The sequence below is a fragment of the Marmota marmota genome, unplaced genomic scaffold, assembly GCF_001458135.2.
Source record: "Marmota marmota marmota unplaced genomic scaffold, marMar, whole genome shotgun sequence".
Taxonomy (NCBI): Eukaryota; Metazoa; Chordata; class Mammalia; order Rodentia; family Sciuridae; genus Marmota; species Marmota marmota.
In genome coordinates, this window is record NW_025999897.1 from 4,511,506 (window position 1) to 4,534,050 (window position 22,545).

At 51.8% G+C, this 22,545-nt stretch overlaps 1 protein-coding gene across 10 annotated transcripts in view; it reads left to right on the forward strand.

Annotated features, from left to right (window-relative positions):
- The window catches only part of Arsg (arylsulfatase G), a 120,369-nt gene that overhangs the window by 56,848 nt on the left and 40,976 nt on the right, over positions 1 to 22,545 (forward strand). For all 10 annotated transcript variants that reach the window (XM_015504854.2, XM_048798181.1, XM_048798182.1 and 7 more), the window contains 4 exons: positions 9,471 to 9,658; positions 12,666 to 12,713; positions 14,862 to 14,973; positions 17,488 to 17,625. In XM_015504854.2, the coding sequence (XP_015360340.1) occupies positions 9,471 to 9,658; positions 12,666 to 12,713; positions 14,862 to 14,973; positions 17,488 to 17,625 (486 nt within the window). The remainder of the gene's footprint in view (positions 1 to 9,470; positions 9,659 to 12,665; positions 12,714 to 14,861; positions 14,974 to 17,487; positions 17,626 to 22,545) is intronic.

Below are 22,545 nucleotides of genomic sequence, written 5' to 3' on the forward strand. Positions count from 1 at the left end.
GAAGGTCCTGTGACCATGGAAATAACTTTGGACTCACTTTGACTGCAGTGAGGACTCATTAGAGGCTTCCCAGCCGGGGCTAATGCTAGCTGCTGGCATTTATAAAGATCGCTTTGGCTGCTCCGTGGAAAATCGGGGGCCAGGAGAGCTGGCCCCGCTCCAGACCACGGTGTGCGTGGTGGCCCTGGGAAGACAGTGGAGGTGGAAGTCGCAGCTTGGGTTAGGACATTCGTATTCGTAGGTAGGTGGAGAGCAGAGGGTCATTTGGAAGTGGAGTCGATGGGACATGCTAACAGTTTGGCTGTGGGGAGGGACGGGGGAGAGGGAAGGACAGATCACACTTGGACTTGAGGAACTGGGTGGGATCTGGTGTTGTCTCCTGAGACGGGAAGCTTGCTAAAGCAGGAACAGGTGTGCAGAAGCGGGTAAAGAGGAGAAGACACACTTACTGGCTGGCCAAGGAAGCTGCCACATGCCACGTGGGGGTGATGTCTGGGGCTGCAGGACCTACTCCCTGGCTCTGGGAAGTCCTGGCTGGGTCCTGGCTGACACCATTGTGCAGGGCCATCTTTATGAGCCCGCGGCTGAGGCAGTGTGCAGAGAGCTGCACTTAGAGGGACCCTGCCTGGTTTTCTACTGTGCTGTGGCCGTGTTGAAATGCTCAGGGATGTTCCAATACGGGGTCCTGGTTTTCATCTGGTCCCGGGTCCTGCATGTTGTGCTGCTGCGGTGGGTAAAGTGGTGGTTCCCGGGAGCTTGGCGGTCCCTCAGAACTACAGATCCTAACGGGAACGAGTCCAAGGGCGACAGATGCACATGGCTTAACCTATGTGAAGTGCCCGGAGGAGACCTGGGGTGCAGGAAGGGTTCCATCAGCATCAGCCGAGAGTGATGAGGATTAGCAGAAGGACCACTGGGAGTGTGAGCGAGGAGGGTCCTCGTGCTACAGCCTCGAGGGGCACGGAATAGACATGAGGGGACGGAAGAGCGGGTGGAGCCGTGGGCGGAGCCGGGGCTGGAAGCTAAGGAGAGCTGCTGTCTGTCTAGGACACAATCCAGGGCCCAGGATCTGGCCCCAGGGGTTTGGTCCCTGTGGTCCCAGATGCTTTAAAGAAACCTGTGCCCGGGAAGGTCACCTCAGGCACCTGGAGATTCAGAGAAGAAACACGGGACGGGGTCCTTGCAAGCCCCCAGGCTCAGGGCCAGGAGGGAGGTGCCGGCGGGCGCAGCGGGGTGTTGCTGGAGCTGGGAGCCCGCGGCTCCCTGGGCTCCGGAGTGGCCCTCACTCGGCTCCTGCAAACCTGGTGGTGCTCCGTGGCCCAGACGCCCTCCCTGTCCCCATTCTGTCAGATGTAGGCACCGCCTGGCCGCCTCCAGGAGTGTGGCTTCAGGGGCCGGGCCGGCTTCCAGAAGCGCAGGGCTGGGATCTCAGCGTGATTTCCGTGTACCAGGAGGATGGCCCTTCTTTGCTGTTTGTCACCTTGAAAAATGGTGTCAGGGTGTCACTGGAGAAGAGATGTCACCACAAGATGGTCTGAGGAGTTCCCTGATGGGGGGCTGGGAAACTGGGGGGAGACCAAGGACAAGTGGGGTCCTTGGTGAACATGAGAGGGAAGAGCTTCGGCACCCATCAGTCAGAGATACAGATTGATTTAGGAAAGCAGATCAAATTCAAGGGGGCACGCGGGCGCTGGCTCTCTCTCGCTCTCTCTTTTTGGCACTGAGGCTTGAGCCCAGCACAGTCCTTTACCGCTGAGCCACATCCCCAACCCTTTTACTTTTTATTTTGAGATAAGGTCTCCCTAACTTGCTGAGGCTGGCCTTAAACTTGGTGATCCTCCTGCCTCAGCCTCCTGAGTTGCTGGGATTACAGGTGGGAGTCACCATGCCCAGCAGAATGCAAAGAATGGAGAGAGAGAGAGAGAGAGAGAGAGAGAGAGAGTGGTGGTGGGGGAGGTAGGCTTTTGGGATTCCCGGTTCCGCTTTTAAAGGAAACAGTGAGGGGTAGGCATGGGGAGGTGTGTGGGCATGAGTTTAAGGTCTGGTCATTCTTAGGATCTTTGGGCTGACATAGTCTCCATTATCTGATCAATATTAATACAATATTAAAAGTCCTCTAAATGACACGTTTCTTAAAATATCCTATTTCTTTGCTTAATGTATTTTTTTTTTTTTTTGCTGGGCTAATAAATAGTGTCCAGCGTAATTTTAATTAGTGGGGGACTTTATAGGCACTCTGAGATTTACAGATTCCCCAGAAACCTGGGAGTGACGGGCCCAGGAGGGAGACTGGCTTGGTGAGTGGTCTGGCGGACCTGACGGCGTCTGGGGCCGAGGCCTGGGTCTCTGTGGCAAGACTTGCCGTGTTCCACAGCAGCAGAGAAGGTGACGTCGGTGTCACCCGGTCAGCCCACATTTGAGAGCCCCTGTTCTGTGCTGTGTGGGGACGTAGGCCTGGACCGAGCACCACCCGGTGAGAGCCGGACGCCCTTTTGCTGACTGACAAACTGGCCCCACACTTAGCTGCGGTAACAGCCGTGTTCTCAGAGCTGGGATTCTGTGGTCGGAATCCAGGCCCCTCTGGTTGGGCAGTCGTCCTTTCCATACGAGTCGTCTGCGTGGCTCGAGGGATTCAGCAAGCAGTGGTCAGGCTGGGAGATGTGAAGTGGCCTGGCTGTCATCTCCATGGCAGCGGCATCCTCTAGGGTCACATGACGAAGCACCTGCAGGTGTCCTCTCAGCACGGAGGCCTCAGGGGAGTTCAACTCTTTTTTTGTTTTTTTTTTTTTTTTTTTGCTCTACTAGGGATTGAACCCAGGTTTGTTCTATCACCAGGTCACATTTGAGCCCAGGAGTGCTGAGTGCCTGGGCCATACGCCACCCCCACCCACCCCACCCCCATGTCTTTTTTTTTTCATTTTGAGACAGTGTCTCGCTGATCTGCCCAGGTTGGTCTTAAACTTGTGGTCCTCCTGCCTCAGCCTCCCGAGTAGCTGCCATGGCCACCGTGCCTGGCCACTCCCACTTCTTATCGGGTGGCTCACAGACTGTTTCCAGAGAGGACAGTGGCTGGGTGCGGTGGGGCGCACCTGTCATCCCAGCAGCTCAGGAGGCGGAGGTGGGAGGATTGCAAGTTCAAAGCCAGCCTCAGCAATTGAGCGAGGCCCTAATCAACTTAGCCAGACCCACAAAATAAAAAAAAAAAAATAAACAAGAGTTGGGGATGTGGCTCAGGGGTGAAGAGCCCCTGGGTTCAATTCCTGGTACCAAAAAAAGAGGAAGTAGAAGCTACCAGCTTTGTAAGACCAACACCATGTCATTTACTCCCATGTTAATCTACCGGCCAAAGCAGTCACAGAACTTGTCCATATTCAAGGGGAGGGGACACAGACCCCACCTCTCTAAGGGAGAATGTGTGGCCTTTTCAAATCTGCCCTAAACATAAAAGCAAATAATTACAGCCTGGATGTGCCGCAGGGAGCATGACTGGGGGGGGGGGGAGCGCTGCTTCTGTGCGGCACGGGTCGCCCCTCCTCGCTATCGCTGCTCCGTCCCTGTTTTTTGGAATAAATGAATGAAATGACAAATGACCCCCTTGGTTATAAATAAGCAGCTTTTTCATCTGAGACCTTAATGGGCCTCCGGAGAGGTTCTCTTTGGGTGTTTTCCTTTTAGTCTGTTTTTAAACAAAATGTTACTTATATAACACGAAATTAGCCATTTTAAGCTGTTAAAATCATTAGCAACTCGGTGACCTTCGATACCTTCATAATGTTGTGTAATAACCACTTCTGTTCAGCCTCAGCACATTCTCATCACCCCAAAATAAACCCCCACATCCTCACAGTCACCTCCCAGCCACTTTCCTCTACCCAGCTCCTAGCACCCACTAGTCTGCTTTCTGTCTCACTGAATGACCTATTCTGGATATTTCATATAATTAGAGTTATACAATGCATGGCATTTCATGTCTGGTTTCCTTCACCCATGAGAGAGAGAGAGAGAGAGAGAGAGAGAGAGAGTGTGTGTGTGTCACAGTGCTGGGGTTTGAACCCAGGCCCTGCATAGACTAGGCAAGCACTTTACCATTGACCTATACCCCCAGCCCCCATCATAGTGTTTTCTAGGTTCATTTACGTGGTCACACATATCACTACTTCATTCCTTTTTTTATTGCTGAGTAATATTTCACTGTATGGACAGATCACATCTGTTTATATCCATCCACATATGGATGGGCATTTGTGTTATTACCTTTTGGCTATTGTAAATAGCACTGCTGTGTATTAATATTTGTTAGAGAACCTGATTTTGATTCTTTTAAGGGTAATTCCTAGGAGTCGAATTCCTGGGTCACATAGTAATTGTTCTATAAGATTTTAAAAATGGCTTTGCTTTATGATCTCTAGGTTTGCATGTTTTTTTAAAGAAAGAAACAAGAAATGAAAGAAAAGAGAGAAAGCATAAAAGCAGGAATCCGCTCTGCTGGCCTGGAGACCTCACGGCCCTCTGGGTCATCCTCTGCAGATGTGAAGGTCATGGTGAAGGGCAGGGGCCCTGGGGTCCTTCTTACCTTAACCAGACTAGGGCATCTTTCTGGGGCATCTTTAAGGGGTGTGCGAATGTTAGAGACTCGTAGGAGTTTACCTTACAGGGGTCCTGGGGACCAGAGAGCTTGCATAGGTGAAGCCCCGTGGAGAGAGTCGGGGATGCCGGGTTTCAGCCTCCTGCGCCTCATCCCGAGACCTGCGCCTCCCTTCTGCCCCGTGAGGTGGCGAACTTGCTGCCAAGCTCCTACACGTGTTGAGGATTTGGGAGACTCGCCGCGTTTCCAGCCACTTCCCCCTGCCCCGCAGGCCCAGCTCGCCCCGTCATCGCCCCGGGCCTTCTAGATTTTGGGTCTCCATAACTTGAAAAAACCTTTTAATGTTACAAATTTCAAACATAAAGAAAAACCAAAAGAATAGTAAAATAAATACCAGCATAGTCATCCATGGTTAACGTTTTGCTGTTTCTGCTTATAGTTAACTCTATGAATTAGGTATTTTTTTCCCCTCTGAATCACTTGAAGGAGGCAGACGCCATGGCCCTTCATTACAAACTCTGTAACATGCATCGCTTAAGAATAAGAGCATCCTGGCCTGGGCGCAGGGACACACTCCTGTGACCCCAGCTCTTCTAGAGGCCAAGGCAGGAGGATCCCAAGTTCAAGGCCGGCCAGGACAATTTGCAAGACCCTGTCTCAAAATGAATTTTTAAAAGGGCTGGGGATGTAGTTTAGTGGTTGAGCACCCCTGGGTTCAGTCCCCTATACCAAAAAAGAAGGAACAAGAACATTCTTACACATGCCCATAATACCATTATTATCCTCAAGTTAATAATAATTCTCTCATATCAGTCCACATTAGCACTTATTTAATTATCTCCCAAATGTGTTGTTGGTTTATTTGAAGTGAGATCCATTTAAGTATCATGTGCTTATTTGGTTTAGTCTCTTAGTTTCCTTTAACATAGAATATTACTCACCTCCAATCCCTTTTTTCCCAAGACTGTGTGTGTGTGTGTGTGTGTGTATGTGTGTGTGTGTGTGTGTAAGAGAGGGTGGGGTGGGGAGGGAGGGAGAGAGCTGCTGGGGACCAACCCCAGGGCCTTGTGCATGTTAGGGAAGCACTCCGTTACTGAACTACACGCCCCAGCCCTATTTATTTTATTGTGAGACAGGAGCTCACTAAATTGCTGAGGCTGGCCTCAAACTTGCGACCCTCCTGCCTTAGCCTCCCACATCTCTGGGATTACTGGCATGTACCAGTGTACCCAGCAACACCAACTTTTGGAAGAGACTAGACTAGTTGTCTTGTAGAGATGCCTAGGTGCCAATTTTGTTCAGTGACTTCCTTGTGGTGTCATTTAATTTGTTCTATTATCTGTATTTCCTGTAACCTGGAAATTAGGTCCAGCATTTTGATTAGATTCAGTTTAATTGTTTTTGGCAAGAAACCCTTGATCTTATAAACTTCCTAATGCATCCCATCAGGAGACATACAAGGTCAGGGGGCCCGTTATTAGTGCCTCTGAATCTAATCACTTTGTAAGGAGGTAATTGCCAGCTCTGTCCAATTTATAAGTGACCCGAGGGTGACATGGTGTGACAGTGTGAACACCGGCAGCCACCAGTTGTCAATTATTCTATGGGGGAGATTTTTGCAAAAATGGTGTCTTGCCAAGCGTGCGTCCCTCCCTGTGACTGGCTGCTGTTCTTCCGTGAAGGAGGGCCTCGCCCTGTCACCCAGGGATGGCCGAGGGTCATTGCAGACGGTCAGCCTCAATGCCTCATTCTGTCCCTTCAATTATGAAGTTTTAGGGTGGGAAGTTAGGATCGTGGGTTCTTCTACCAGGACAAGTGACTTCTTTTCAGTGTCAATGTGAACTTAGGATTTTTATCCATTCATCGCTTATAATAATTATTCTTCTGGTGCCCAGATTGCCCCAGATTTAGCCAGCAGGAGTCCTGCGAGCTGGCTGCTAGGTCCAGACTCCCCGGTGTTTCCCTTCCCCAAAGCTGGCATTAAGTATTTCCTCCACATAAATTGGATTATTTTTATGGTGGGATGGTGTTGAGAACAGTGCAGTGTGTAGGTGTGTTGATGGCTACTGGGTATTAATGTATGGCTAGGAAATAGACGCTTTTAAAAATCATCAGTTCAAAATGACATTTTTACATTATAGGGTTTCTTCCCCCTTTTTTTGGTATCTTCTTTTACCTTTGATTACACTAAAAACCTTGGCTCCTGTTAGAAACGTTTATATAATTTCTTAATTGCTGCCAGGCGCCAGGTGTGGTGGCGCACACCTGTGATTCCAGCTAACTGGAGGCTGAAGCAGGATTGCCAAGTTCAAGGCTGGCCTCGGCAACTTAGTGAGACCCTGTCTCAAAATAAGAAATTAAAAGGTCTGAGGATGTAGCTCAGTGGTAAAGTGCCCTGGGTTCCATCCCCTGTACCACAAATGATTAAAATAAATAAATAGCTTATTTGCATTACTATATAACTGAAACAGTTTTAAAATCCCATTATTTCTACTGATGATACAGCAACTGAGTGAGGTTTAAGATTTTCTTGGAATTTTAAAAACTTATGTCCTTAGGTGTACGTATATAGACTAACATGTGCTAAGATCACTTGAAACAATTCTTTCCATTTGGTAGTCTTTTTGGAGGTGGGGGGTACTGGAGATTGTACCCAGGGATGCTTAATCACCGAGCCACATCCCCAGGCCTTTTTATTTCATATTTTGAGACAGGGTCCCGCCAAGTTGCTGAGGCTGACTTTGAACTTGGGATCCTCCTGCCTCAGCCTCCTGAGTCTCTGGGATTACAGGCATGTGCCACCATGCCTGGCCCTCTGGGCAGTCTTATTAGCAATGTGTTACATAGTAGGACTCATTTGTTTCAGTTTGTTTATTACAGGATCTTCTTATTTTTCCTTTGTGATTTACTTTTACTTTTTTTGGGGGGGTGGGTCCTCGCGGATTGAAATCAGGTGCTTTCAACCACTGAGCCACACCCCCGGCCCTATTTTGTATTTTATTTAGAGACAGGGTCTCCCTGAGTTGCTTAGTGCCTCACTATTGCTGAGGCTGGCTCTGAACTCATGATCCTCCTGCCTCAGCCTCCCGAGCTGCTGTGATCTCAGGTGTGCGCCATGTGCCTGGCTTTACATTTCAACATATCAAACCTGGATACAGTGTAACCGTCCCACTACCCAACAGCACAGCCAGAGCATCGTCCTCTCACCTTTCTCCCCGCCCAGGCCATTTCTCCTGCCCATCTATGGGAAGCCACTTTTTTTTTTTTTTTTTTTAATTAGCCTCTGGTTTATCTTCCAGTGTTTTCTTTTCGAAAGATAAGAGCATCCTGCTTCCCTCCCCTGGGGATGCTGTGCTTTTGGTTTTCGAGGGGTTCGTAGGAGCTCCGTTTCTTACCAGCCAGTCCACATCCCACCTCCTCTCTGGAGCCGTGTCTAGCCCTTGAAGCTTCGCTGTGTTCTTTCCACCGTCTCAGTCCCTGGACATCCCTGCCCCATCACCCACTGTCCCTTGCCCTTCGGGGTGTCCTGATTACAGACTCTCGGGCATCGCCTCTGCACTCCTGTTGATCCTTGCTACCAAATGCCTTTGCCTCCGGAGCCACTGCTGCTGTCGGTCATCTGTAGCAGCAGCTCGGGTTGGTGGACTGGCCCTTCCTAATCCCTCTTCCAGGCTGATGCCAGTCACCAGGTGACCAGCCATCGGCTGTCATCAGTCACTGACCCCTAAAGATACAAGGAGCTCAAGACTCGTGTTAAGATGGTCTTTCCCAGCGTGAGTCCCCCGTCTTCTGAGTCTTGCTGGTTTAACGAGTAAATCTTTTTTCCTGTGCCAGCAACTTGTCCTGTGATCACGGAGCCCGTCTGGAGCTGCGGGTCAATAGACGTGGTTCCCTAATGCCAAGGAGACTGCGTGTTCCTTAGGGCCGGGCAAGGGCCAGAGTTCTTCTGTGTTCCTCCACAGTGTCTGAAGCAGGGCTGGACAGTTCTTGTTGTTGGCAGTGGCTGTGATCTGCCAAGTCACAGTGAACTCCCAGTTAGAGAATGCCGAGTCCCGGCTCGCCTGTGTGTCTGCCCGCATGTCCCTAGTGGTTCAGGGCGTAACCGGGTTTTATGTGTGTTTCTGCGTAGAGACACCTTATTTAATGCATACGCTTTTTTTTTTTTTTCTTTTGTGGTGCTGGGGATTGAACCCAGGGCCTCGTGCAGGTAGGCAAGCACTCTACCAACTGAGCTATGCCCCCAGCCCTAATGCATACATTTTTGATTCACATTGAACCCCCAGGTGATAGCGTTACAGCTCATTCCCCAACAAAGCTTCCCTAAAGGGCCCGTTTTCTGTCAGACACATGGCAGAAACATGTGAGGCTTAGGAACCTGAGACAGCACCTGAGTGCTGCCGGTGAGTGACATTTTGCATCATGGAAATTACCAACAAAATGCACAAACATGCAGAAACGGTGGCCCTCAATAGAACAGGATGCTTGTTTACAGCCTGAGCTGAACTAAGAAGGTTGCGGGTCACCTTGCTTCACTTCAGCCGGGAATGTGCACAGCAGGCAATTCAAATTATTTGCAGGTCTGCCTCTAAGTGGGAGTGACCTTAAAGAGCATCTAGTATTGATTTTTGGGTTTAGTGAGTAGGTGGCTGTGAAACATAGAATTTATAAAGAAAGAGGATGGACTGAATAGGTTGAGTTAAATAGATTGGCCTTAGCTGTGTGACCTGGGACTAGTGGCCTTACCCCTCTGGGCTTCCTGTCCTTCCCTGCTCCATGACTGGGTGGTCTTTAAACTTTTCCGCAGCCCTCGACTCCTGAAATTGAGATGGCCTCTTCCCCCCACCTGATTTGCCGGCGGGTCCTGATTGCCTTCGTTTCTCCGCAGGTTTGTGGACTTCCACGCAGCCGCCTCCACCTGCTCGCCCTCCCGGGCCTCCCTGCTCACCGGCCGCCTGGGCCTGCGCAATGGAGTCACTCACAACTTCGCGGTCACCTCTGCGGGGGGACTCCCGCTCAACGAGACCACCTTGGCGGAGGTGCTGCGGCCTGCCGGCTACGTCACCGGGATGATAGGTACCGGGCACGCGTGTCGCCGCCTGGCCCCGGTGGCTCTGCCCACGTCCGCTTTCTGCTTGCAGCTGAGGGTGGCTGAAAGGTCCCCTGGGTGGAGTGACGCGGGCAGGGATCTGTCCTCCACCCCTAGGAGGAACTTGGGGGTGAGCGGCTGCCCTCATTAGCTTGGCCACTCGGGGCAGGAGCGCCCGCACCTTCGCTCTGCCACCCCTAGCATCTGGCTCCTGTTGTCCCCCTCCTGGAAGCCTCAGCCCCTTGGCCCAGGGAGGGGACGGGAGAGGGGAGGTGGTGCCAGCCTCGCTGCCCACTTTTACCACGAGAGCAGATCTTTCTCGGCCTGAAGAACTGCGCTGAAGTCTTGCTGGCCCCAGCTGGTCACCTGGCCTCCAGGTGCCGGGAGGTGGAAACTGGGCAGGATTCTTGGCCTTGGGCAGGGTTCTGTCCGCAGGACGAGTGGGGACGGACCGCAGGCTAGGAGGCCGCCTGGGCAGTGCTGGCCTTGTGGTCCCAGCGCTTCCTTTCCTTTAGGACATTTTTAGGCGCCTCTTACTCAGCATTTATTACGAGCTGGGGCCTGGGAGAGGCTTGTCTTGTCTTTCTCTATTTTTTTGTGTGTACCAGGGATTGAACCCAGGGGTGCCTAACCCCTGAGCCGCGTCCCCAGCCCTTTTTATTTTTCATTTTGAGACACAGTCAAGTGGCTGAGGCTGATTCTCAAACGGTGATCCTCCTCCTGCCTGTGCCTCCTGGGGGTTTCTTTGCATCAGAGCCAGAGCAGGCCTTTGAGATGATCATTTCCCTGTTGGGTAGCAAAAGAACCAGCCTCAGACTGGAAAAGGCCCACTCCATGTGGCCTGGCCACCTCCTCCAGCGTCTTGCTTCCTGTCCAGTCTCCCTGCAGAGGCCAGGACAGCCCAGCAGACCTGCAGCACGTCAGGCTGCTGCTGCTTGTTACCCACAAGGACTCGGGTCCAGTGGATCCCTGGCTCCCTCCTCCACAGAGGAGTGGCACAGGAGGCTGTGCCATCAACCATGGGGACTGCCGGGGTCCCAGGGAGTGGGCCCTGGAGCTCCTGGGTAACCTGCAGGAGGTTGCTGTACGGAGCAGGGCCTGCCGCCTCTGGCAATGGCAGCTCCTCTGGGCTAGAGAGTCCCACCTCCTTTCACAGGCCTCCAACTGGAGGAGGACATTGGTTGTCCCAGAAGGGCAAGTCCCAGAAGCCCCAGTTGTAGGAGGAAGGGCCAATTAAGGTCCAACCTTCTCCCTTCCCAGTCCCCTCCTCCCTGTACCCTGAGGTATAGTTGTGCTAAGGACATCAACCCCAAGAGGAGGTGCGTGGGGCTCCCGCTGGGGGCCGGCTGTTCTTACCAGACAGTTACATGCATCCATTTCAGCTGAGGAGGGTTTGGTCCCCAGGCCGCCTGACTCCAACAGCCCGAGCTGCAGCAGGGGCTGCGGTCTTGGGAGCCGGTGTCCTGCAGGGGCCCCCGGCTTCTCCATGTCCACTGTGCCTGTTAGCAACAGGTGGACGGCCTGCCATTTAGCCACCCCACCCCCAAATCACTGCGCTCTCCATGACCTAGAGAGGATATGTAAGCCCCTCCCTTTGTTGAAATCATGAATTAAAGTACAATTATAGGAAAAATTAAAAACCTGTCAAGGAATACTGAGATCCTTTACATGTCTCACACTCCGCCTCCACTCTCGATCATTTTGCCTGGTTGTATATTTGGCCTAATTTTCCTTCCTGTCCACGTTATTTTATATTTCCGTGTGATTCAATTTTACATATTTATTATCATTTAAAATAATTTTTAGATTTTTAATGTAATTTTATACTTCCATGTAATGTTTAATCCAAGCATCCCATACAATGCTTAACCCATTTTCCCCAGTTTTTTGTTAAAAAAAATTTTTTTTTTCCAATTGCTATGGAGCAATTGTAAGAAGGGAGTTCTATAATGAACTCTTACAGACTCTTTATTTGTGCATTTGTCTTTAAAAGCTACTTGGGGATCCAGACACAGTGCGCACACCTGTAATTTCAGTGACTTCAGAGGCTGAGGCAGGAGGATCACAAGTTCGAGGCCAGCCTCAGTAATTTAATGAGACCCTGTCTCAAAAAAAATAGGGCTGGAAGTGTAGCTCGGTGGTAGAGTGCTCCTGGGTTTTATCCCCAGTACTAGGGGAAAAAAACCCAAAAACATAATAAAGATAGCTGGGTAGTATTCACTGAGGCCACGTTAGATAAATCCCTTAGCCATACTCCTTGGCTGCTGTTGACTCTCCCCCTCCTCTGAGTCCTTTATGGCCACCACTGTTAGATCTTCGTATCACATCTGTTTCTTTGCCCCCTTGCCTTGGGGGCATTTCCCAGGGGGCTAGTCCAGAGTGGAAGGAACAGATCAGAGGCCCCGACATTGTCAGGATCGGCTGCCCCTTGCCCATTTATCCTCCTAGAACAAACACACTTACAGAGCTGGGAGCCAAGGTTTCTCATTTGCTGCCCGGTAGGTGTCTCGGCCCTGAGCTACTGCGGAGGCTGCCTCTTCCCAGCCGCTACTGGCTGCTGATGTGGTGAGAGAGGAAGTTGTCCAGCTCCTCTGGACATTTCTGAGACTATGTGGCACAGTGCACCTGCTTCCTGGGCCACCCTGTGCCTTGGCCTGGCCCCAGCGTGGGAGGCTGCAGCAGAGGGCGGCTCTGAAGCTGCTGTGTCTGTAGGGCGTCGGCTCAGATGGCTGTGCCCTGGGCTCTGGGGGGTGGCCTGTCTCCCGCTTTCCCTAAGGCTTTCCTGCCTTGTGGTCACCGTTGCTTGCTGTGACCCCGCAGGCTCCCCTGGGTCTGGTCCCAGAAAGCAAGCTTGGGTCTTGTGCACGTTGGCAGGCTGTCTTTGCTCCTCAGTGAAGGGCAGGGCCGATGGAGGTCCGAGTGTGTGGTCAGCCCCTCTGAGGGCCTGGGGTCTGCAGGAGTCCCTCTGAACATCTCTGTCTTGTTTATCAACAGGCAAATGGCATCTTGGGCATCATGGCTCTCATCACCCCAACTTCCGTGGTAAGAATTGCTGGGGGGATTCATTACTTGGGAAACAGAAAATGAGGCTGTCTGGGTGAAGAGGCCTTGCTCACTCCACGCATCCCGTCCTTGGGGTCATTCAGCCTAGGTCAGGACACCTTTGTTCACAAGGCCACTTGGGTGCATCTGGGGTGCCAGTGCTACCCCATAGTCCCCCAGCTCTCTTGCCAGCACCTTCCTGACCCCCTTCCTTGCTATCTGGTGCCCCATTATCCACCCATCCATCTTCATGTCTCCCGGCTCTTTGCACCTCAGGGAACATCAGACCTGAGAGGTCCCAACACGGCTGCTCTGGAAAGAAGTAAAAATTGTCCCCTGGGTTTGCTGAAGCAGGGGCTGCAGGTCCCTGTAGGGGTCACTGCCTCTGGCTCCTTCCTGCTGCCCTTTCCTTCTGACCTCTCCCCCTTGACCTTGGGGAAGAAGGTCAAGATGAAGTGGCCAGAGCCGATTCTGTGAAAGTCCTTGGCCGAATGATGGATCCCCTCAGTGACCAATTCACCAAAATATTAATGGTTTCCCAAAGTCCTTGGTGGTCTCTTGGGTCAGTGCCCCAGTACACAGCCAGGCTTCTCCCCAAATCTGGGGTCAGAGGACACCCATGGTCTAGACCAGGGGTCCCAGTAGACCTATGGGCTGACTCCAAAAAGCTCCCTGTTTTTGCAAGTAAACTTTTACTGAAAGCAGCGGTACTATCTGTGCACGGGTTCTTTACGGGGGCTTTTGTGCTCAAAGAGTAGAACCGAGAAGCCACAACAGAGACCATCTGGTCCATAAAACCTAAAATATTTACTGTCTGACCCTGGTCTCGGCTCAGTCTGACATTAAACGCAGTAACATTTCAGGGTTGTGTTGTTTACCTGTGAGGCATCCAAAGCATTTGCGCAAACCAGGTCAGCATGGAACTTGCCTTTTTTTTTTTTTTTTTTTTTTTAATGGTACAACTAACATTTACTAGTCCTTCAATGTATACCACCTACTGGGTTAACAAAGATCTACCGTCCAAATTCAAGGAGTGCAGCGCCACTGGGGAAGACCCGGGTCACCCACGCCGATGAGAAGCTTGCAGGCTGCTGCTCTGGGACTAGGGAAGGAACGGAGGATGGGGCGGGTGGGACTTGCCCGGGCCTGGGGGTTCCCTAGGAAACTGCCCAGCACTGGGCTGGGCAGGACTGACTCGGCTTCACCTGTGAGAGAGCAGAGCAGGGAATTCCAGGCAAAGCCACCAGGGCGTGAGGACGTGGGAACTGGAGGTGACTTGGTTAGTGTCGGAAAAGTGCTCTGGGCAGGTGGGAGGCCCCTGGAGGGACGGAAGGAAAGCGGAAGCCAGCCCTCCCTGTTCTCCAGGCCTGGCGTTGGAGACCCCGGGTGAATGATAGTCTTCCTGATACTGGAGTTCCGTCCACCTCTAAGGAAATAGAGAGAGCCGAGGAACTCCCCGTGATTGCATTCTGGTTGGCCACTGGTTTTACCCTTTGGAGAGAGGGTTGAGCTTCTCTCAAGGGAGGATGTCAGAATAAAATGTCCACACAAGCCATTCAGGTCTCCCACATCCTTCTCTCCCCGCCCTGCACACCACCCCCCAGCCCCGATCCCATCGGCCCTCCCAGGCCCATCCTTCAAGAAGCATTTGAGACTCCTGCCCCGTCCCAACCCGGCCTCTGCGTCGGGGAGCAACTTCCTCTTCCGACTCCCCTGCCCGTCTCTCAGGGCTTAAGCTACACATCTTATTTCCCCTTTAGATGGAAAGTCTCTTGAGGATAGGATTTATTTTGTTTTTTCCTCTTTACGTGTCAGGTGCTTAGTAGGTTTTCACCAAATTCTTACCTGAAGGTGTCCGTCACTTCAGTACGAGTGTTAGACAGTTCATTTCTCTCCAGTTCCTCCCAGCCTGGGTTAGCTGGAATCACAAGGTGTTTTGCAAAAGTAGTCTTATAGCTGAACCTCGCAAAGTGATTTTTCTTTGCCTACTTCAAAAGGATATTAATCAAATCCACTTTTAATTACACACTCCAGAGCACTGCAATATTAAACCATGGGATATTAAATTCTTGTCCTGGGTGTGAGAGGGCAGGCGTACAGAGAAGCAACGGAGCTGGGGTGCTAACGGGTTGGTTGCTTCTGTTCCAGGTTTTGACTACTACTTTGGGATTCCATACAGCCACGATATGGGCTGTACTGATGCCCCGGGCTACGACCACCCTCCTTGTCCAGCATGTCCACAGGGCAACGGCTCCTCGAGGTAATGCTCTCCAGCACGCTGGCTGTGGGCTTCAGAATACGGGGAAGCCTAAGGCTGTGGTCCATCCAGAGTCAGCAGGAGAAGCAGACAGGAGATTTGTAAGACAGCGAATAAGACAGAGTGTGTGTCCAGGGCAGACTGAAATGCATTGCTTGCACTCGAATGCAAAGAGGAGAGCCACAGAATATTTCTGATGGAATTTTCCAAGTTCCTTGGATTGTTTAGCTCCAATGGGGAGAGACTTCTGCTGCCAAGGTCTCACACAGGTGGGGCCTCCTTCCTCCTCGGCCTCCTGGCTTTGCTCCTGGGCCATTCACCTGGCCCAGACATTGGACATAAGGAGAGAGGGAGGGTGGCAGGGAGAGAAAGTACACAGAGATCCTTTTGAGCTTCTTTCCGCCCAGAGCAGTTGGCCAGAATTCTGACATCGGAATGTCATGAAGACCCTAAATGGTGTTTTAAAAACATGTTCAGTTAAAAAAGTGCTCATGATATAACTGTAGGTGAAAAAGGAAGAGGCGAGTTATCAGAAGGATCTTCACCACCTCTATCTCCATATCGTCAAGAGCGACTGCAAAGAGATGTGCCAACACGTTAACAAGGGCTCACTCTGGTTGTCCAGCTAAAGGGTCTCACTTCTCCTTTCTTCTTTTGTTTCCAAAATGTTTTCCAATAAGCATCCATGTAGTTATGGTCAGGGAAAGGTAATTAGTTGGGCTTGGTGGCACACACCTGTAATCCCATGCCTTGGGAGGCTGAGGCAAGAGGATCTCAAGTCAGAGGCCAGCCTCAGCATCTTAGAACTCTAGCAAGACCCAGTCTCAAAACATAGAAAGGGCTGGGGATGTAGCTCAGTGGGAAGGTACCCCTGGATTCACCCCCAGTACCCCCCTGAAAAACAGATCCTAAGCGGTACTCAGGTAAGGCGTCGCACACGCCCTTTGCTCCGTTTGTTCATAGGTCGCTCTGTGGTAATTTCTTAGGTCACAAGTGTCTGGGCCACTGGAGTATGTGAGTCTCGGCTGGTTCATTAGTAACAACAGTTAATATAATAATGGCTGTTTGTTGAGAATTGTGACATTCTAGACATTCCCTCCGCTTAGCTCTGATCCACATGACCACTGGGTGAGGTGGGTGTTCACCCTGCCCTCACAGAGCTGGGGAGAGAGAGGAATCAAGATTCTAGTCTGGTTCTCTGTGAGTTCAGGGCCTGCATCCTCCATGCGTGGTTCTCAAAGGCGGGTGTTGGACCGGCACTGTGGATCTCATCTGGGTGCTTGTTAGAAATGTAGAAATTTTCCAGGTGTGGTCGCACACCTGGGGAATCCTAGCTACCCTGGAGGCTGAGGCAGGAGGATCGCAGCCTCAGCAACTTAGGGAGATCCTGTCTCAAAGTGAAAGAATAAAAAGGACTGGGATATCGCTCAGTGGTAGAGCACCCTTGGGTTCCATCCCCATCACACTGTGCCCGCCCCCAGATGTAAATGATGGTGGAGTCGGAACAGATAACAAACAGCTGAAAAAATTCAACCCCAAAATGGAATTAGCATGACAACACCCAGCAGCAATAACTCTTTAAACAAAAAACTGTGTCTGGCCTCACCTCCTGAGCCTCTCTAGCGGGGTTTGCATTCACATAGGCAGAATAGGGAGTTTCAAATTCTTCACAAGTTTCTGTCTGGGCTACTTCTAGGCCTCTAACACTGCATTCCCCGAGCCCCTTCCTTCTCCACGGTTCTCATCTTCCCCCTCGTTCTCTGAGGGGATCGGGGCAGAGGACTTGAGTATTTCCTAAATTCCTGTGCAAAGCATCTGTTACCTCCTTTCCTGCTCCTGGGGCGCTTCAGTAAGGAGACACCGGCAACCTCAGGTCATGACCATGAGGCTCGCTGTGGGAGCAGCCCGATGGCGGGCGCATTTTAGTCTCTAAGACCCAGGGCAGAATTTGCTGTTCCAGGGAGTTGTTATCTATTGGGCTCCTCTGCCCCCTTTTCCCTCATTTGTTAAACTTTCTCCAGATTCTTCAGACATGATTCAGAATTAAAATTGCCCAGCCCTTCTTATATCCCCTCCTGTCCTGACACCTGGTGTCCCGGGAATTCCTGACCATGGACTTGGGGCATACCGGATGTCGCCCGGCTACACAGAGTTAGTGGAGAAAGCCGGACAGGGGCTGCTCATTGGCTCTGGGACTCTGATTGAAATAAGCTGCCCTGGTCAGACCTCAGTGGATCTCCCTGAAAAACGGGAGCAGTAACATTCCCTGCTGGTAAGCGTGTCGGCGTCCCCGAGTCTGGCCAGCCTTTCCAAGAACACAGAGATCTATTCCAAGGGAATGGGGGATAGTGCTCTCTGTTGGTTTTACACCTGGGGGAGATGGCTGACTGGCAAAATCACTTGCAGCCAGCCTGTGCGGTGTTGTGGGTGCAGTCGTTGCAGTAAAACCTTTCAGGCTCCTCTGTGGCTCCTGAAGTTGGGGAAATGAAGACTTCCCTGTCTGTGGCCTCCACACAGGAACCTTGAAAGGGACTGCTACCCGGACATCGCCCTTCCTCTCTACGAGAACCTCAACATCGTGGAACAGCCCGTGAACCTGAGCGGCCTCGCGTGGAAGTACGCCGAGAAGGCCACCCAGTTCATCCAGCAGGCAAGGTGAGGAGCCCGCCTCCCCGGTGCTGGCCCGTCCCTGCCCACCCCTGCATGCACTGTGTGCCCTGACCTCAGCCCCACCAAGGCCATGGCAGTTTTGTGGTGTAGCCCAATAAAGAAGGATGCATGCATGTCTCCTGTAGGTAAAACGGGAAGACTATCCCCCTGGAACCTCTCGTCCTGGTTAGAAGTTCCTCACTGATGTTTCTAGCATGTTTCTGGGAGTTCTCACGTCTGGCTTTGCTCATGTCCCACAGTCAGGATTTTTCTGTCTTTCTTTACCAGACTGGAGGCTCCTCCTGGAGGAGGGTAGGGCCTCCTCCTCCATTTTGGGCACATTTGTTGAATTCGTCAGTTAGTGAGGTGTATTGGTTTCCTGTTGCTGCTGTAACAAATGACCACTAATTTAGTGGTTAAAGCAACAATAACTTCCTCTCCTGCAGATCTGGAGGACAGATGTTGGAAATGAGTCTTTAGAGGACTAACATCAAAATGTCAGCGGGGCTGCTGCTTTCTGGAGTTTCCAATGGAGAAATTTTCCTTGTCTCTTCTAGCTTCCATTGGCTGCTGGCATTCCTTGGCTAATGGCTGCGTTATTCTGATCTTGACTTCTGTTGTTCCATTGCCATTTACACATCTGTTGTCAAATCTCCCTGGCTCCCTCTTTTAAAGACACTTGTGATTGCATTTAGGGTCCACCAGGAGAATCTAAGGTAATCTCCTGATCTCAAGATCCTTAACATAATTGCACCTGTTAAGTCTCACCTGCCATATCAGGCAACATTTCCAAATCCAGGAATTAGACCCCAGGTATCTTTGGAGGTCATCATTCAGCCTGTCAAACAGGGTTACACATTTCTGCATCTACAGGGCCCAAAAGGTAACCTGAAAGAGCAAAGCAGGCTGAGTGGGAGGCATTAAGGAATGGCAGGGCCTGCGGTGAACATGTAAGCTACACCCCATGTAAGGGAACAGCTGCCCGCTAGCTCCAGCTGCATAGTGGGATGGATGGGAATGTGAGCCTGGATTGCCAGGTATTCCCATTTCCAAGAGAGACAGGATGTTTAGCTCTCATGTGAAATCCCATGATCTTAAAATGTCAGAACTTACAAATTAAAAATAATGAAAAGCAAAAAAACAACACCCGTGCCACATCGTGTCTCTAACACACCCTGCGTGTTGCGAGGCCTGCTGGTGTGCAGCCTCTGCCTGGTCAGAGCCAAGAGTGACCCAGTGAGTGCTCATCTTATCTTTCCTTCCAGATTGTAAACTCCTCAAGGGCCATGGAGTCATTTCTGTTAGGTCCACAGCCTCACCCTAAAGGAGAAAAAAAAAAAAAATGTGCCGCATGACCATCTGCTCGTGCAGAATCAAGAGACTCCCCTGTGGATAGGGGTCAGCTCTGCTCCTCGGATGTGCGAGGATCTTCCACCCTTTGCTCAGCCATGTTGGGCTTTTCTGGAGAGGAGAGCCTGGGGGGGGGGGAGAGTGGGCAACGAGGGAGACCCAGTGATCAGGTTCTCTTGATGAAGCAATCCACGGCTGAAGGCCTGACTCTCAGGAGCAGCCCCTGAGGGCCTTCAGGATCACACGTCAAGGGTTCACCTGGACTTTTTTGAGAAACACTGTTGGTTTTTCTCAGATTGCTACTATAAAAAGGGCCAAGTCCCTTCTCCCCTCGGAAGAGTCAAACGTCCCTGGAACTTTGAGATGGTTTTAGGCTGTCATGTACCACGGCCAGTGGATGCTTCCCGGCAGGTGGGGACAATCTTGCTTTTGCAATGTCTCTAACAACACACGGATATTTTTCTTCTCTCTCTCTTTTTTTCCATCCTTCTCCCCTCCACACACACTCCAGCTGGGGGATTGAACCCAGGGATGCTCTACCACTGAGCTTTTTAATTTTATTTAGTCTTTTTAATTTTATTTATGGCTAAGTTACTGAGGCTGGCCTTGAACTTGTGATCCTCCTGCCTCAGCCTCCTGGGTTGTTAGGATTACAGGCGTGCACCACCATATCAGGCCTCAAACAGCGCAGGTTTCTGACGGGGAGCTATGGCTGGGGACCAGGGACTATTTAGTGCCTGCTGTGCCGTGGGCACGGTACCTGGACATTCACCAGTTAATGAATGAGTTAAGACACCCATGAACTCCGTTCTCCTTATCAAATGAAAAAGAGTGAAGACTTTGCTAATTCATTCGTTAGTTGAAAGTCATGGACCCTGTTGGCTTTTCACTTTATAGAAGGTCATTCTCAGGCACGCAGCTTTCTTTGGGATTTAACCTGCTCATTCACCCATGAGTTTCTGAGCCTCCACAGAAAAGGCCCCTAGACCCTCGCTCCTTCCTTCTTCAGGACCCCACCCCACCTGCCCTTCCTTCCACTTGGACCCGTTTGTCAGAACCACCAGGTGTCCCTCGAGTGTGTCTTCCTGCTTATTCTTGGGAAGAAACCTCCCCCTAGGACTCCTTTGAAGGTGTGTGTGTGTGGGGTGGTACTGGGGACTGAACCGAGGACCTCCCACATACTAGACAAACACCCTACCACTGCGGCATGTCCCCAGCCTTTGAGAGTTTTCCCTGGGTCTTCACTTAGTCTCAGCCTTGCTGAACTCTGATCCTGGGTCTGGGTATCTGAAGACAAGGCTCTGATGGGAAAGTAGGCGGGGAGTTCATGTCATGGGCTCCTGGGTCGCGCAGCGGTGGGCCCTTACAGGGAGGGTCTGGGACTGTGTGTGGAACCCGAACAAGTGTATTGGGATGGCATAAATGGTGGCTTAGGATATCTGAAGTCCGAGGCTTCTGGGAAACCTAGAGTGTGGTCACTATCCCAGCGTGTCCGAGACTGTAGGTCTGTGTCCCTACCTAGCTTTGTACCTGCAAGCCCTGACCCCTGACCCCTAAGGGGATGGGACTAGGAGGTGGGACCTTTGGAAGGTAATTAGGTTCACATGAGGTCATGAGGGTGGAGCCTCGGGATGGGATTAGTGTCATCAGAAAAGGAAGAGCTGGGCACGGTGGTGCAAGTCTGTAGTCCCAGCGACTCGGGGAACTGAGGCAGGGGGCTGCCGGGGTAGGAACAGCATGGTGAGGTGCAGGAAGGTGGAGGAGGTGGGGTGGGAGGCTGGAAGTCAGGCAGAGCCCCGGAGGGGGAATGGAGGCAGGGAAGAGACCGGTGCTGAAGGTCACAAATGCCGGCCGCAGTGTCGGGGTTGACCAGCAGGCTGCAGGGCACCCCGGGAGGTTTCTACATGGAGAACTGCCGGATCAAGCGCGGGTTTGTGAAGGTGGCTCTAACGCCAGGGTCCAGAGGGAGACAGAGAAGTAGAGGGGCAAGTGACCGCTGCTGCCTCCCGTCTAGAGATCCGAGGGGTCACCCCAGAGGCCAGCGGTGGGGAGCTGCCCCTCCCTCCCAGCTTGAGGGAAACCCCATCTCACCCAGGCCTGCCTGTCTCTGGCCAGACACCAGCTGGCCACCCTCCTAGCGAGGGGACACCCCTTGCCTGTTGTTCTGCTTTTCCCAGCAGATGTTTTCTCGGGCTCGACTGACCCTGGCCTTCATCTTCAGCACATCCCCGGGCCCTGCCCGGCCTGCTGTCCTGGAATCTCCCCCCGGGCACTGTCCTCGGTATTTTTCTCTGTCCACCACTCTGCTTGTTTGGCCACACAAATAGCCTGTTCCCTTTAGAGATCCCTGAAAACAGAGATAAGCCAACAGAAAAAAAAACCAAACATCATCCCGAGTCCCACACCCCAGAGATGACCCTTTCCACAGATCTGCATGTGTTCTTGCAGCCCTAACCCTCGGCTGGGGCGCAAGCACATTTTGCTGCAGCTTCATTAAGGACGACTGAAGGAGACATTTTTCAGGCATAAGTGGAAGCACACTAATAATCCGCCTTCTTTTCACCCTGAGAGCACCCGGTCTCTCCCACTCTGCTTTCCATTCAGCCCAGACCCATACTCAAGATGTGGCTTGGGAGACAGATGCCCCCAGGGACCCGTTTGTGTCCACCCTGCATGACATCTTTGTGAATCCTCATCTGTCCTCAGGATGCAGGAAAGAGGTCCCTCCCTGGGTACCAGGTACCCTCACCGCTGTGGCCTGCGTTCGTAACGACTAACAAAAAAGCTGCTGTTTATTCAGCGCTTGCTGGGGGGCAGTTACTAATCGGAGCAGCTTTGTCAGGGAGATATGTTTCCCCATTTTACAGATGACGGAGAATAAGTCAATCAGAGTTGCGTAGCCATGAAATAAAAAATCCCGAGATGTGGCCGCAGCCCTCCCAAGCCTGGGTCCTTCATCTTTCCACTCTGCCACCCCTTGTTCTCCTCTGCCTCTTTGAACTTCTGTGTCCCCCCCCCCGCCCCCGAGGTTCGTATGTCGCAAGCCCTAACCCCTAAAGGGATGGGACTAGGAGGTGGGACCTTTGGTGCTAATGTGACTTTGATAAAGGCGGGAATGTGGAGGAGGATGGCGGGGTGGGGCCCAGGGTGGGCATCGCACCATGTGTGGTAGTGAGCTCCCGGAAAACAGCCCCGGCCTGGAGAGAAGGCCCGTGTCTTTGGGGTAAATCCTCTCACTGTAGCTGATTTCTAGCCACCCACGAGATACCACCGAGGGTGAAAATGAGCCACAGCACGCCATTACGTGGGAGTCACAGATCTGAATGTGGCACATACACGAACATGAAAATCGCTGCCTTAACTGTTTCCGTGTAAAGTTCTGTGGCGTTGAGTAGAGTGACATTGCTGTGTGACCGTCACCCCTATCTCCCTGCAGAACACCTTCGTCCCTCCTAACCAACACTCTGCACCTGTTAATCAGGAACTCTGACACCATCAAAGATGATGTCCTGCAGGGTGTACACCAGCGGGTCCCCGGGGGCCTCGGTCTCCCTCCTTCCCCCTCCTCCTTCCCCC